This window comes from Apodemus sylvaticus, chromosome 15 (genome assembly GCF_947179515.1).
Source record: "Apodemus sylvaticus chromosome 15, mApoSyl1.1, whole genome shotgun sequence".
In the NCBI taxonomy this organism is placed as follows: domain Eukaryota; kingdom Metazoa; phylum Chordata; class Mammalia; order Rodentia; family Muridae; genus Apodemus; species Apodemus sylvaticus.
In genome coordinates this window covers 74161-91395 of record NC_067486.1, presented here as the reverse complement: position 1 = coordinate 91395, position 17235 = coordinate 74161, and the positions used below count along the sequence as shown (strand labels likewise).

The following is a 17235-nucleotide window of genomic DNA, read 5'->3' as shown; positions in this document are numbered from 1 at the left end:
TTCTGAGCTGACCTTGTGGCACAGAGGTGCCATCGCTGGTCGTGGTGGCACATGCCTGTAATCCCAGCACTTGGGAGGCAGAGGCAGGCGGATTTCTGAGTTTGAGGCCAGCCTGTTCTACAGAATGAGTTCCAGGACAGCCAGGACCACACAGAGAAACCCTGTCTCAAAAAAAGGTACCTAGATGCTAATGTAAGCCAGCAGAACAGAGCCTCCCAGAGACAACCCTAGAAACCCTGAACTACCTTCCTTCCACCTGGACACAGCCTCTGTCCTGGAGCCATAGCGGGGCAGGTGGGGTGGAAGCTTCTTCCTGTTCATGCCTTCTGGGCAAAACCATGGAGAGATCTTTAATGTCAAGGGATGTTCTTACAAAGGACACAAATTATAAGTTAAAATAAGGATGGAGAGACTACCTTTCTACTTTTAATCTACCTGCCCCTGGGGCTTAGGACTAGAGTAAGCCCACAGCCTTCAAACAATTCCTGCACTGCTGATAGTCTGCTAAAGACTAGCAATACCAGTCCACAGCCACCTGCCTGGACTACAAAAAGACTCTGTACACACATGAGAAATCATGTAGGAACTGCCCAAAAAACATACATTCTTTCTCTCTTTCTCTCTCTCTCTCTCTCTCTCTCTCTCTCTCTCTCTCTCTCTCTCTCTCTCTCACACACACACACACACACACACACACACACCAAACAAAAACTGAAAAGTTAGGTAGTTGACCTTCATGTTCTGGCCCATAATACAGAGTCTCTGTGATTAAAACTACAGCTCTGTGCAATGGTGGGGAAAATGCAGAACAGGCTGACTGCAAGTGGAAGCCCAGACATAGGGCCACAAGTGGAAAACTCCATTCCACAAAGCTTTGTTTCAAACACAGAACTGTTTAAAATCTGTGACAAATTACTTTCAGTATGTACTGGCTACCCTAATTGATCATGCAAGAAAACAAAAAGTGAGGAAAATGGCTGGGGATCTCTCAATTGGTAAAGTGCTAGCTGTGCAAGCTGACAACCTTAATTCCATCCCTACAGGCCAAACAAAACAGTCCAATGTACTGCTGCTTGCTCAAAATCCCAATAGGGGAGGTTGGACTGGCAGACACAGGAGAATACCAGAGGCTCCCAGGCCATGAGTTTCAAGTCAATAAGTGATCCTATCTCAAAAAAACAAGGTAGATGGCACCTAAGGAATGACAGATATACATATAAGTACACACACACACACACACACACACACACACCAGAAGAGAGAAGACTAAGATGAATCTTGCTATTGAGCTAAAAAGGAGAGTATTGATATGCATTCATGGCTTAGAAGTAAAATACTAATAGACATGAAAACACAGATATTTTCATGCTCACAGCTATGCAGATGTGCTATCCACTGGAAGGGCCTAGAACACTGAGAGCTGCGCAATGGTATGCATACCCAAATTCTATATCCTCAACTGAAGTTGCTCAGAGAAGTGGCTAGATCCAGGGCCAGAGAAGAAAATACATGGAAAGAAAAAAAAGAAAAGAAGGAAACACACGTGTGGGCTCACAAGAACACAGCTGGCTAGAGAAACACAGCAGCAGCAATTCTGGCAGCAAAGTAATAGTAATGATACAGGATCAGAACCCACTGAATAATTTAAAGAACAAACAAACTGCAAATCCAAAGTCATGTATACAACCAGCTAAATATACATGGAAGAGTGAGCATTACCTCTCTCAGCAGAATCCATTTGATAACATAAAGAAGCAAATAGCAAATCACCAATAAGGAAACTCCGCATAGGTAATTGTTGAATGTGACCCACAGGGAGGGACACTAAATTGGGAGCAAAAACATCCAAGAATGCATCTCGCAAGACAAGGTAACTAGAGCCAAATGTGAAGACATAAGGCACAAAACCATCTCACCAAAGTAGCCAGGACCCACTATCCCAGTAGCAAGTTACACCAATACCATGAGCTCCTCATATTGAACAGCCATAGGTCATTGCTATTTCTGTATGTACAGTCTCAAACCAATAGCAGGATAAAGCAGACAAATATTCAGCAAAATAACAACAACACTCCAATACTATCAAGGTCATAAAAATATGACAAAATGAAAAACCATTACAGATTATGGGAGACTAAGAAGTACCAACTAAGGGTTGCTAGAGACCTGTGGGGACCTTGGGCAATAAGATGATGTACAGATGTACAGAGAAAGATACTGAGATTGAGAAATGCTTTGTTTTCTAATTAAAGGGATTATGATAATGTTAATGTCTTATAGTGTTACAATGTTAATTTCACTATGTTTTTAGTTGTAGCTACACTGTTCTCAAGTTAACCTCTTATTCTATACAGTGTTAATTTTGAGTGCTTGGTTATAGTTACACTGTACCTAGGTGAGCCTATTGTTCTACCTGAATTTCTGCAGTGGTAAGTTATAGCATCCCTGTACCAACAAGAATTCTGCTCTAATAACTGAGTGATAGTTTTGAGATACTGGATAAGGAACACTTAGAAACTCACTTACTTTTCCAACTTTTCTGCAAAACCAAAAGCAAATCAGTTTTCAAAGGAGAACTTCCAAAAGAACAGCCTACCTTACTTACTCATGATATACCAGGTTCGGCTCATAGCCTCATACAAGCTCATAACGTTTGTATGGCATTCCCTTGTGCAGAAATACAGAGAGATCAGACTTGTCCAAGACCACACAGCCTTGGATCTGTGGGAATCAAACTCCAGCCATGGCTCTCACGGATCTTTTACATGGTTAAAGAACTCTTTTCCCTCCTCAGACACTAGAAGTGGTTTGGAGTTAGCTTTGGCTGGTTTTGGCTGGTGTGGATAAGGCACCCACTCCTTCCTGAATTCCTGTTGGGAGCATGGCTGAGTACAAAGAAGAGTACTGCACTTGGGCTTCACACTGCTGATCTGCAGTCACGGGCCACCTTCCTTTTCATGTTTCTGTTCTTCAGAATGCTAAAACAGATCACACTAAGCAGGCTGTTGTTCTTCTTGGGGCCTGTTGGCTCCCAAGTGTGAAGCTTGCGTTCAGATGCCATGGTGTACATGACATCTCCTTCTACCAGGCCTGTCTTTTACCCCACTCACACACAGGGCTTGCTTCTGAACTGGGCAAGAAGTCCACCTCTGTGTGGAGAGACCCGAGCTCTGTCTCAACTCACAATGCAGAGAGCAGATGAAGGCACAAGTGACCAAGAAGGGAACAAGTGCAGGCTGCTGGATATGTGGTTGGGGCTGCATCCTTACAGAATGGAAGGAGTCAAGAAATTAGAGAAAGGAGATACATACTACAAGGAACTCTGGGTTGCCCTGTGGGAAGGTCCTTATACTGGGAATAGCCCTGAGTGTATTAGCTACAAAAAAGGAGACTGGGGTGTAAGGGGCATGGTAGAGTTCACAGAGTTGCCCCAAACCCATTTTACTTCTCAATGGTGGGAGGGGGGCAACAAACTGATCCAGGACCTTTACTTGAGTGGCTGGTTCCACTACCAGTCTTTCTGTGCACAGCTTCTGCCATTGGTTTTTGTAAGCACAGCTTGAAAGTCATTAAATGATGGAAAGACACTGCAGTTATTGGCCACAATTTACAACAAGCTTCTGAATCTCAGAAAAGTCAGTGTTATTCAGACATGTTCTAAGTTCACACTGATTCCTCATTCTCCAAAGACTATAAATTGCTCAACAGTCATGCTCACTTGTTTTAGAACATTCCTGAGGAAATCCTAATTGAAGGATTATAGAAATGAGCAGGTCTAAGAATCTTCCTAATCTAGGACCACTGCCAGTTGAGGACAGGGAGGAAACACAAGAGAAACCTATGACAACAGCAGCAGAACATGGGTTCTGAGACCTGCATGTGTTTTCCAGAGCAACCAGATAAAAGGGAAGTACTGAAGCCACAGGTGAGGCTACCTGCTACCAGCATGTTGGCACCCCAAGCCAGGGCTTTGGAAACAGCAATCTTGGGTAATCTTGGGTTGTGTAGGAGTATGGGCCATCACTTGTGTAACTGATTACCACAAGCCAAAGTATTCAGGTGACTGCAGGCCAGTCAGAGGGTAACCCTGAGCAGCCATCTTCAGATAACACAATATGTTCTGGGTTCTCTGGCTCTGTTACAGAAATATGGTCCCAACAACAAACATAATTTTTTGTAAAGTCAAACTTGGTGAAGAAATGAGACCTAATGTTAAAACCATCAATTATAGGCATTGCTGGGTGCAGCAGATCTCCAGTTGACAGATGGCGAGAGACAGGTGTGTACAGTGGTTTCACACCCAAGGGGAAAAAAGTATCTCCTATTCCCTAACCCTCAGCTAGTCCAAGCCCTTCTTGTGGGTGTGGCACTGTGATAGAGAAGCATGCAAGGGTATTTCTGACAAGTCCCAATTCCTACTCACAGGTGTCAGATCAGTGATGGCTCCCCCTCTTTCTCACCTAACTAATCACCCTAGAAACTACTTCTGGAGTGATGGTTGGAATATGGGTTGGAGCTCACACAGCTACACTTATAAGAGCACAAAGAAGCCACTTTGAGTCACTGCTTAGTCCTTGCACCACAGGGATTCAGCTACATCACTCAGGCCCTCTTCATTGGAAACACTTGGGACTCAGGTGTTGAGTCGTGAATTTGCTTCTCACAGGGCATGACTGTAGCTGATTTGGAATCACGAAGAAGCCAGACCCTGAGCTCTCTATTCTCAAGCTTCAAATCCTCACCTCCAGAGAGAGAAGGGCTTGAAAAAATTTGACTTTCTTTCCATTTTAAAACAACTAAGACAGCTTGATGAGTAAAACGCTGGCTGTGTAAGGATGAGGGACTAAGTTAAGATTCTCAGAACTTAGGAAACTAAATTAGGTGTGAAGGAGCAGCATGCTTGCAATTCCAGCGCTGTGGAGGCTGTGGAGGTTGTAGAGGCAAAAACAGGTGGATTCTTGGAGCATGGTGGCCAGCCAGCCTAATCAAGCTAATCAGAGACCCTGTCTCAAAATACAAAGTGAATAGTGTCCTTGAGGTTGTCTTCTGGTCTCTACATGAACGCAAATTACATGGGTACCTGCATACATATCACACACACAAATACAAACCTAGCATAAAATCTGGAATGGGACAGGTTACTGTTTCCACTGGGTAGAAAAGTTCCCTTTTATGGAAGACGCTGGGTCTGACTGAACATTACTAGTGTCTCTCTCTTCCACTCCACCAGTGACAGAACAAGTATTGGTTGACTCCCAAGTATTAGTTCCCTACCTGGCTGGAGCAAAGAGATTTCAGGACAGAGTCAGCAAGTGACCTCTAATCTGTTGCTGTCTGTGCCTAGAGCAGTCTGGAAATGTCAACCCTGTCATGGATTAGTAGCACTGGAAGTGAGGGGAGGGCAGGGAGAAACTCCAGCAAGTGTGGCTGCTGGGGTCAGGCTCTCACTAGTATAAATGGCTGCATCTGTTCCCCACGTGTCATTACTATAATAACAGCCAAGTCCCAAGAAACTGGTAGAGAGGTAAATGACTGAGTTCCTATCTACATGCAAAATCCTCCATTTGAATATAGTCAAGCAGCATTCTCAGGTATCAAGCATCAGTCAGTCAAGTAGAACAAAAAGTGTGCTAAGGGATAGCCAACACCAATTTCTGTGCAAAGGTACCCCTGCAAAATTACTCTGAGCTTAAACTCAATGTGGTACTGGCACTTTCAAACAAGAGCTCTCTAGAGATAAATGGCTGAATTTGGCAAAGAGCAGAGACCAGACAAGACCATGCAAATAAGCCAGTGTCTTTTCAGAGCACCCTGACCCCATGCCATCCCTAATCACAAAGGTCAGAGTGTCATATAAGAGGATTTCACCTGCCACTAATTCCATGGCCCAACTAAGACCAGTGCTAAGGAGGGGCTTCCTCTTCTTTCTGGTCAACCTTCCAGACACAAGAAGCCCTGGGAGCATATCTAGAGTGATCCTATCTTAGTAAATCAACCAAGAAATGGCAGGAAATAAAACATTCAAAATTCACAGAAGGGAGGGGCACTGACCCTCGGCCACCAGTGTCTACCTCCAGCAGATCATTAACCAGCACACTTGCTAGCACCCTACAGAAAAAGAGAGCAAGGCTGGCATCAGCTCAGGCAACACTCTGTTCTCTGTAATGAAGCCAGGCTTCTAACACCAGATCAAATGACGGTCAATGACAGCAACTTCATAGTGGGATCATGTTTACTCCTACAAATGGCTTGAGTACTGACCCTGGGTAGAGGTCCAGCTCTGATGACTAGGCACCTATTCTAGGTATCAAGACAGATGTCAACTGAGCTTGTAGCCTTTGCATCCAAAAGAATCTTTTTCCAAGAGTCCAGAGCAAAGTCTCTTGTACTGTTGGATTTGTACTAATTCATACTTAAAGCTTCTCTCTTTTTTTGTTTGGGTGGGTTTTTGTTTTGTTTTGTTTTTAGCTCTATGGCTACATGTGCCAAGGCCATGGTGCAACGACTAGGCTCAGGGCCTAGTGGAATATTCTGAAAGTGGATAGGTTTGGCATGACAATGACTGAACATTATGGTATTCACTGTGTTCAACGTTGGAGGTGTGGGGCTTCTCCTCTGGGCTGCACAGCAGGTACAGAGGCCTGTGTACCTGAAGTTGAGGGACAGCTGCAGTGCTGACAGGTGCCAGCTCTGTCACACCAACCTAATTCCCCTGTGGAATGCCTCCAAATTGTAGATGCCATGAACCTGTCCTTACACTAACATCTGCTAAAAGTAAAAATAAGTCAGCAAGCAATTAACAATGAAAGAAACAACCACAGGAGTATGAGGCACAGAGTAGGGTAATAAGCCCAAGGTGTGAGGTCAGCACATTTGGGTTCTCATCTTGGCTCTGACACCAAAGACTAGTTTAAACTTCCAGGCCTCAGTTTCCTCAGATGTATGAAGATGAGGATGCCATGCTAATTTGGAAGTGACATAAGCATTTACAGTCCCCAGGGCCATATCTGAGCAGTGAGAACTCAATAAATCGTCTCTACTCTATGTGCTCAGAAATGCAAGCCTTTTAGAATTTATAAGCTTTAGACAGAGAACAAGATTCGAAATGAAAGCATATTTGGGTCACAGTTATCCATTTATCGGGTTCAAAATCAGTAGGTGTTCACCCAGAATCCTCTAGGGACCGGCTGGGTGGTTCTCCCACAGAAAGCCCCACGGAGCTGAAGGCGTTTGCTGTGTGAAACACTCACTTAACTCCCCACCTCAGGTGCTTCCCTCTCCCTGGTTCTAACTTCAAAGAATGCCTTGCCCTAGGCTCAGGGTGGCTAACCAAGGACTGTGGCGGCCCCTCTCACCTTCAAACACCACGCCCTCCTAAGAACTCACCCCTCTCTTTTCGGCCTCATAGTTCAGGGCGGTCACCCAGGCCGCCTGCCACTGGTTCCCCCAGCTATCCCGCGTCAGTATCCAGGAAAGGAATGTGTCCGACTCCCGGCGCCTTAGCTCATCCGGCTCCGCCCGCCGCCGCCGGGATGGGGGTCGCGCCTTGGCTAGCGCCCACTGCGCCAAGTACAGGCCCACGGTGCCCAGGGCCGCGACGAAGAGCGACACCAGGAAGAGCCACTGCACCTCGCCGAGCCACGAGCCCATGCTGACGGTGCATACCCGGCGCGCGCGCCCCGACTTCCCCAAGCAGCCGCGGCCCCAGGGCGCGCGGAGCCGGCGGGTGGCGACTCAGGACATCCGCCGGGACGCAGGAGCTCAGGGTCCGGGGCCAGGGAGGCCGAAGCAGCTGGGAAGGCGACAAGGACCCGAAAGTACACCAAATTTAGCGCTGCGCGCCTGGGAGCCAAACGCGAGACAGAGGAAGCTGCTCTCCACGCGTGGTTGTGAAGTGCAGGGCAAGGCTCTTCTTCCCAGCTTGCCTCTTGGAGTGTCCCGCCCGCGGCCCGCAGTAACCGCAGGAGGCCGGGCCTGGGGGCGGAGCGGGAGCACAGTCTCTTTTTACAGCCCCGCCTCCTTAAAGGCCCCGAGGGCCCTCACCGCGTCCTCTCCTGCCACTACCTTGAGTGGTGAGAAGGTGGTGACCTCGTCGGGGGATGCCGCGCTTGGCGCTTTAGATCCCAAAAGGTTACTGCCAGGCGCCTTGGCTAGGATCTGTGCGCTCGTGCGTGGGAGGGATGCTCAGATAAAGCTAGAATTCCAAGAATTTCCCCACTGCCTGGACTAGGTTTTTGCAAGGCCAGCTGCAGCAGCCTGTAGCTGTCACCCTAAAGTAGGCTGATGGTCTGCAATATGGGGATGATGCCTGTTCTATTTCAAGATCCAGGGAGGTGCTTGTCAAACCCAGGCCAAAGGTCAGGATGTGCCTGGATCATTGATTTTGTTTGGGGTGTGTGTGTGTGTCTGTGTCTCTGTGTGTGTTTACGTGTACATGTGGTATGTTGGGAAGTGAATTTGGTATGGTGTATGTGGTGGTGAGATGTGTGTGTGTGTGTCCAGTAACTATGTTTTGTGCGTTTGTGAAAGCCTTCTGCATGCTCAGCTTGAGAAGTTTCAGAAAGTTGTCAGAAACAGTAGTCAGATTCTCCAAGACTTGACAGAGCCTAACTCTCAACATGGTTCAGCTGTGTTTTCTGCAGCTGCGTCAATGGAACTGGACTGCAAGTTGGGCTAGGTGGACCTAACATTCAGCTTTCACTTACTTTGTTAGAGCCAATACATCAGGGGAGATATAGGCCTAGAATCAGTGTACCTACCACCTCTTTCTTTGAGGAGAAATATTGGGTGGCAGTTGCACAGAGACTTTGTGGGAACAGAATGGAATCAGTTCAAGACTACTAGGACTGAGCTTGAACTCCTAGTTAGAATATGAGATTAAAACTCCCTAACCCTAACCCTGTCTTGAAAAAACAAAAACAAGCAAAAAACAAACAAACAAAGCAAACAAATAAGGAAACAACAATAACAACCCCTAGCCATGTCCTTCAAGTTACCATAGGCTGATGAACCCCTAGCAGGCATAATCTACTGGCTGGAGGCTCAGACTTATTCCCCTTTCCCTCTTCATATCTGGTATTTTAGCAGAAACTGTTTAAAGAAAATCTGTTCTCACTTAAAGAACAGGCTGTTTATTCTCTAACCTATAGCTAGATCTATTCAGTTGAGTGATGTGGGTCTTACCAGACACCTGAAGGACTAGACCGTGTCTACCTGTGTCAAAGTCCACCTGTGTTCCTAAGTGTATGCGAGCTGCTACAGTGTGGGTGGCAACAGGAGATCATCCATCCTGTGTGACTGGTACAACCAGTCTCATTCTTCCACTGACGCGTCGCAGGGGCTGCTTACCCAACTGGCTTGTAACAAACTACAAATTAACCACCATCCCTCCTCTGGGACGCGTCATGTTTCTATATGTGTCTCCAAAGAGACTGTTGACATGGAGACATGGGAAATGTCAATATTTGCTTCTAGAAGCAAACTATGGGGAAATAAAGAATGACCCTGGATTACGGAACAATGCGAGCGGTCAAAACATGCTTGCCACAAGAGCAGAAACACCCCATAAGTTCATGAAGGATTCAGGCCCCTCTAGTTTCTGCTTCTAGGAGAAGACCCACTGGCAAAGCAGCAAACACCTTTCCCCACTGTGATATTCCTTGTTTCCCACCAGTTCCTGTTTCTTTTCCCACACCCATCTTTGACCTGGGGAGCAGACTACAGTTTTCCTGTGAGGGGTGCCTACTCTCACTTCAGTGGGATTTATGGGTCTAATTCTCAGTCACATTCAACTGTGGATATTTGTTGAGTTTAACCTCTCTCTCTCTCTCTCTCTCTCTCTCTCTCTCTCGTGTGTGTGTGTGTGTGTGTGTGTGTGTGCATGCCCATGTGTGTTTCAAATGCATGCACCCATGTACAGGCAGCAAAGGCTGGAGAAGGACAAAAGGTATCTTACTCCTCTTTCAGCTTACTCCCTTGAGACAGGATTTCTCTCCTTTTTTCAGTTCTTTTGCTTCTATTCGCTCATATATTACATCCTGTCCGAAGTTTCCCCTCCCTCTACTCTTCTCATTCCCACAAGCTCTGTGCCACCATTACCCCAGCACATTTTGTAGGCAGGAGAGATTGTAGGTCAAAGGTTTTGTGTCTGGGTAGATTTCCTAGTCTCACTGCTACAATTCTTACCTCGTTATAGATGGCCAGTTCAGGCTCTGTATTCCCCATTGGGTCAATCTCATAGATTACAGGAAGTTTCCACTGTACTGCATTGCCCCTTAAATACCTCCCAATTCCAGTTGTCTCTCCCAGTACCCTCTCCCTCCTACCTTCTCATCTCAGCCTGATCTCACCTGTTCTGATCCTCACCTGCCCCCAGTCTCTCCACAAAATCTGTTCTCTTTTCCTTTCCAGAACCATACATGTGTCATCCCTGCTCCTCCAGTCCTCTTGAGCCCTTCTTGTTACTTAGCCTACCTGGGTCTGTGGGTTGTAACATGGTTATCCTTAACAGCCAAAGCACCTTTAATCCTAGCACTCGAGAGGCAGAGACAGGTGGATCTGAGTCCAGAGCCAGCATGGTCTACAGAGACAGAATCTCTTTACTCATCCTGGAGCTAGGCTAATAACCAGCAAGCCCCAGCACTCTTCTCTCTGCCCATTCCCCACCAACACTGGTGTAGCAGGCATGCAGCCACATCTAGATTTTTACATGTAGTCAAAGAGATTTAAACTCAGGTCCTGCGTAGCAAATGTTCTTACCTACTGATCCATCTCCCTAGTCCAGGTTTAACCACTCTTCAATGCAAAACTCTATGTCTCTGAGTTCCTATGAGTAGGTAGGGTATTGATTTGTGCATGAAGGAGGAGCCTAGATGTGTTGGCTGCTGCCCCTGGGTCCATGCTTCTCTGTGGCAGTTAGTGGGTGATGAAATATCTAGCTGCTTATCCTGTGCCTCAAACATTTTACATCAATCCACAGAATCCTTCTAAAGGCATCACTCTGAACTTGGACAAGATATTCCTGCATTAGTGAGCTGATATTATGGCAGAGTGGAGAAAAGCACAGAACCCATGTTCTGAATTCCCCATTCAGGCCCAGAGCCTGAATAAAAAGACCCTACTGTTCCTATTTTCATCTCAGACATTTCTGAAGTGCTCATCCTCCAGTCAAGAGTTGCATATTGGATGTTCTATGCTGACTCACCCTGTTTTTAGGGCAATTCTCTCATGTGTACATCAAAATTGGACATATTTTACCATCTTACCAACCAAGCCCAAAGGATATGAGAATGCTATATTTTCAGAAATTAATAAACATATCGTGTTATAAGTTTTGAGTGTTATACAGTTGTTCTCGTTCATGTGAGAAATTATTCATTACTGTTGAACAGATACTTGCAGGAGAGAGTTCCTAGACAGTCTTGTAGAACCCATGCTGATCTTTAACTGGGCTTATAGTCCAAGATAATTTTAAACTCCCGATCCCCTTGGTCTTAATGCATGTTAGGAAAATAATCTACCACCTGAGATACACCCCCAGCTCACTGAAAGATTTATAAACATACTTCCAAAGAATTGGGACTTTGGTTAAATTTCCAATATAATTATCTTAAATATCTGCACAAAAGGGAAAGGGTGTTCCAGAAACTCTTCTCTTGGAAATGGCTGCTGTGCCCAGTATCATGGCAGATAGCAGTTTGTGGAGGGGAAACTATGACGGTTACCTCCTAGACCAGTTAAACCAGCAGGATCCACACTCTGCTGCCTTTCAGCTGACTGCGGTGTAAGACTCAGGGATATGCTGGGAGAGTGAGCAGAGTGTGGGAAGACTCCATCCATTTCAGGCCAATTTTCTGTCATGCCTTTAGAGCCCAAGCAAGGAGCTGATGAACCAGGCAAAGTGTACACACACACACACACACACACACACACACACACGCGCGCGCGCGTGCATGTGTACATTCACTCTATCAGAACTAGTCCCAAGAGAAATTGCCCTTCCTTCATTATGTCACTTTCTGGGCTTGTAGCTGGGTTCCTTTTCCTGTGGTTTTGCTTCAGCATAGCAACAGTCAACAGCACTTTCCAATAAAAGAAAGTTCAGCCTCTATGGGTAGAGAGCAACCATCCAGCTCCCTTGAGTGTAGTCAACAGAAACAACAGTATTGTGAAGCAGGGCCCCTTCTAACAGGGATAACACTCCAACTTCCAAAGATACACCAGCTAGGTGAGACACTTGGTAGCAGTCATGAAGGTCAAAGCTGTGTGTCCTGAGCCTCTACTGCCATCAGATCCTGCCCAAGACACAGGACTTTATGGACTCACTTCCTGCTCATGGCAACACATATAAGGAAAACATAATCTCACTTTTAAAATGAAGCTTAGCTCAGAGAGGAGGCTGAATTAAAGCTACAAGAAAATGACTGAACCAATTTTCAACCCTTCAGGTTCTTTGTGACCAAACCCAACTTCCTATCCTCCTTTATAAGAACAGAGGCAAGCAAATCTTATACTTAAAGTTTCAAAAGCTGGAAGTAAAAGAGTCTCCTTTTTCCTGAACATGGGCAGAAACTTGCCTAAAGGAAACATGTAGGCTCTTAAACCCCAGAGATTAGTCACTGAGGAACCCACTCAAGGAACAGTATAGAGTATCGGCAGGTCTCAAGCCCATTCTGAGAGCTACTGAGAATAATCCAGTCCTAGCACATCTGTGCAGATGGCCACGCAATCAGATGATCATCTTGAATGGTCAGCATCCTGTGCCCATCAAGCAACAGGATGTGCCTTCATACCCCACCCAGGTGACATCTGTTGATGGGCCTGAGTCACAGAAACACGAGGAGGTGTTGACAGCATCTGAAAAGGGCCACGTGCCTAGGCAGACTGAGGAATCACCTATAATTCTGCCCAAGCTGAACATATAGAGGAATGTGCCTGGGTGACAGTCTGTTTCTAGCAGGTAGCTTGAGTAAATTGCCCACAGGATTTCCCAGGAGCAATTGCTTGTGTGATTGGGTGGGTTCACTCTCTGGAGCAAAAAACAGGAATCCAACAGGTTGAACTATTTCTCCAAAACTTTCCATTTACTGTACATTTTCCCAACTCCAAGGAATACTGGCCCCTCCTGTGTATATACATCTGAAGTCTCATGGAAAAAGCCAGCCCTGGAACTGACACTAAGCATGGTTTACCATTAAAACTAGAGTTTGTAGGGACTTAACTAAAAACTAGAGCAAGTGAGACCCATGATAAGAGGGTAAACTGAGGATGACAGACATGAATGCACAACCAACAGATGCTCCTCCTTTCATGCATCTTTGATGGACTGCATGCAAAGACTCCATTAGAGGTAATTCAGGTTCCTTGCTTGCTGGGGATGGTTTTGGAGGCCAGTTTCTCAGAGCCTGCTAGATCTACCTCTGCAGCCCTGTTACCAAGGCTGTTCCCAGGGATGATGCTGTGGTTGTACTATGCTAGAACTGTAAATGAGCATGGATGTACCTTTCCATAATATCAGACTTTATTCAATAACAATGAAGTCACAAAGTTCAGTGGTTTTAGTAGAAGCAATTTGCCAGATAATCCCACCTACCTTGGTATTTTGGACCAGGCAGACACAGGTCCTTTTACCCAATCTTAATTACTAATATTAATTCTTATATAACCCAAAGTAAACATGCATCCAATCTCTATATATGCAGTTTACATAATGGACACAAGTTAAAAGAGGCTGCAGTAGAGTTCAAAAGGTACAGAAGTAGACTGATAGAAATGTTAACAAAATCTGTTATAGATAAGATAATGAACATGAACCCACACCAGCTGCAAGAAAGTTATTAGTTAAGAAAGACTTTTTTAGAGTTAAGTTTGAGAACCACAAGGCTCAGGGTGGAGCAGACCATAACAAAACAGATTCAGATTCAAATGAGTGAACAAATGGGTGGACAGGCAGTCAAGCATGCTACAGCCAAGGTCAGACCTGAGTAAAACTCCAAGGATAATCAGGAGTTGCCTGTCTGTCTATCCCTGACACATGTTGGGTGTCAGGTTGGTAAGGATAGGCCATCCTAATGTTATATGTCCATCTTTGTATGGGGTCCAGTAGAGGGAGTTATACTCTTTTTTTTTCTCTGTCATGTCTAATAAGTTCTTGGGCCTGATTTTTTATATGATTTTGATATACCCCACATGCCCCTACAGTCTTGACTCACCTTTTCTACTCCCAGGAATAACTCATGTATCAGCCCGAGATGTATGAGTGGTGCCTGCAGATGGTGCAGTTTGCAGGTTGTCAATCCAGGGACTGCAGTCATCATCCTCTCTCAAAATGAGTTCTCCTGGGTCAAGGTACAGCCTAAAAACATTGTTTTATACAATCTGGGCTCATTTACAAAAGGCTACAGCCTAATCTCAGCAGGTATTTTGGGAATATGACCTTGGCTGGATTTATAAGGCAATCCCCAAAGTCTGGACCAGCCTTCCAAGCTTGGCTACCCAACTTGGGGCATAGTATAGCATCTTTTGTCAGGGAACAATGTGCATTCCTTATATTGATGTTTGTCCTGAGTTCTGGCCTACGGTTTTCTTTTGGGCATTTTGTTTTGTTTTGCTTTTTTTAAAGACAGGGTTTCTCTCTGCAGCCCTAACTGTTTTGAAACTCACTGGCTGGCCTCCAACTCAGAGGTCCATCTGCTTCTACCTCCCAAGTGCATTAAAGGCATGCACCACCACAGCCTGGCTCCTTTTGCAATATTTATTTATTTATTCACATTCATTCATTCATTCATTCATTCATTCATTCATCTATTTCATTTTACATCCTGATCACAGCCCTCACCTCTTCCCAGTCTCCAACTTCTGCAATTTTTAAAGCCTATTTGTGTATAGAAACAATCCAGAGAGAAAGTATTATCTTTAAAAGTTAAAGGACACCAGGTGTAGTGGTTAACATCTTTCATCTGGCACTGGAGAGCCATAATCAGGATTAATGCCAGTTCAAGGCCAGCCAGAGCTCTTTATTGAAACTATCAAACCTCAACAAACAAGAACATCAGCAGAAAGAGCTATGGTGCTATGCACTTGCAATTCCAGCATTTAGGAGGCTGATGCAGGAGAATCTTGAGCCCATGGCTAGCTCAGGATATAGCAAAATCTGGTCTAAATAAATAAATGACAGAAGGGACTATTAAAAGTGCACACTAATTACAAACTTATCTGTTGTATTATATATTGATGATCCCCAAATAGGACAATTAGACAAAACAGACTATCACTGGCCTAGAAAATGCTAAGAACCTATTTAATGTCACTTTGCAATCACCCTATCACCAGTTAGAAGCATGAAGCACCATTGCACTAGGGTGGGGGCCTAGCCCACTTAACCCAAACAAGAGTAATGCTTGAAACCAGTCTGTGTGTCTCCCTGTGGAACAGAGGCAGCAGCTCCTGAGGCACAGGCACACAGATAAAGCATTGACCCTTCAAGCACCTCATCTTCCTGGATGTTGATGGAATTTCCAGAGTGATGCATGGCCACACATGAGAGTGATGGAATCAAAGGCCGTCTTTTGCAGTATCATTCTGCACAGAGACATGTGCTTTTTGGAATGTGCCCAGAGTCAGAAAGAACTCTACAGAGCAGTCACCACTTCTAGCTCCTTAGGTCTTTATGCCACCCCAAGTTTGTCTTATCAAGTCTGCTGGGCTCTCTAAGAGTCAGGAACCACAAGCCAGGAGGGCAGTGTCAGGGTGAAAGTGGTCTAGTCTTCTGTTGCCAGGCTCTTCCTCTAGGCTGAAGAAACATCAGGTATCAGGTTAGAGGTAACTGAGGGTCCCAGAGGGAGAGGAGGAAGTTCTCCTCTGTCCTGTCCATGAAAGTCTACTTCTAAACAGAATTAAATCTTCCCTCTATTGTTTATACTCTAGATTTATGTGTCCAGAAGGAAGAGACAAAATGGCCTGGGATGATCTATACTCACACCTACCTGGGGAGCTGCTTGGTATCCAGTCAGCATTATCTGAGTCCTCCTCCTCTTCCTCCTCCTCCTTCTCTTCTCCTCCTCCTTCCCCTTCCCCCCTCCTCCTCCTCCTCCTCCTCTTCTTCTTCTTCTTTGAGACAGGGTATCTCTGTATAGTCCTGGCTGTCCTGGAACTCACTCTGTAGACCAGGCTGGCCTCGAACTCAGAAATCTGCCTGCCTCTGCCTCCCAAGTACTGGCATTAAAGGCATGGATTAAAAGCATGCACCACCACTGCCCAGCTTCTTCTTCTTCTTCTTCTTCTTCTTCTTCTTCTTCTTCTTCTTCTTCTTCTTCTTCTTCTTCTTCTTCTTTTATTCCTCCTCCTCCTCTTTCTCTTTTTCTCTTTTGGAGTTTTTGAGACAGGGTTTCTCTGTGTAGCCCTGACTAATCCTGAAACTCACTTTATAGGTCAAGCTGGCCTCAAACTCAGAGATCTGCTTACTTCTGTTTCCTAAATGCTGGGATTAAAACTGTGCACCACCACCTGGCAAAGTTGGGATTACAATGAATAGATTTGGTTTGGGAAGACAGGAACTCAGTGTCAGACTGAGTGTCCTTGGCACCTCTATCAGAAGCTCTTCTGGAAGTCAATTTTGTTGGTACCCCCAGAGACTCCTTAACTAAGGAGACTAACCCCATAAAACCAGGTTCAAAGATATAGAAGCCCTTGAAAAGCCAGCAGAAACAGCAAAGACTAATATTAATGCTCCCAGGATCTTGGTCAACAATAGATTTTGGACTATCCCATAAGTAAACTGACCAAAGATCCTTTAAAAGGAATTAGAAACACTGAAGGAACCACATGTTGCAAGCTATGAGTTTAACTCTTCGAAACAGTGTGGTATTGAAAAGACATGTTATATCTTCCAGTTATAAGGAAGGAAGGAACATGGAGTCTGGGTTGAAGCAAGGATTCTATGCTTCTCAACAGCCAGATGAGGTTGCACCAGGTTCTGGTTTCCTACAAATAGCCCTTCACCAGCTGAAAAATTCACCTTTGAAAGAGCAGCTGCAGTGACTAAGCCTCTGTTCTGAGGACAGTGTCTTAGGGTTTCTATTGCTGTGACAAAACACCATGAAGAAAAGCAACTTGGGGAGGATAGGGCTTGTTTTGCTTACAGTTCCACATTACACTTTATTTACTAAAGAAAGTCAGGATTTTTGCACCAGGGAGCCAGGAGACTCCGCAGCTTTCTGTGCACATCTTGCCAGGAGA

At 45.3% G+C, this 17235-nt stretch overlaps 1 protein-coding gene across 3 annotated transcripts in view; it reads right to left on the bottom strand.

Annotated features, from left to right (window-relative positions):
- C2cd2 (C2 calcium dependent domain containing 2) overlaps positions 1–7981 on the bottom strand; it is a 64141-nt gene extending 56160 nt beyond the window's left edge. For 2 of the 3 annotated variants that reach the window (XM_052159249.1, XM_052159250.1), the window contains exon 1: positions 7387–7981. In XM_052159249.1, coding sequence (XP_052015209.1) covers positions 7387–7650 — 264 coding nt within the window. In that variant the 5' untranslated portion in view covers positions 7651–7981. The remainder of the gene's footprint in view (positions 1–7386) is intronic. The other variant, XM_052159248.1, reaches the window with a different exon arrangement.
- Positions 7982–17235: the final 9254 nt, after the last annotated feature.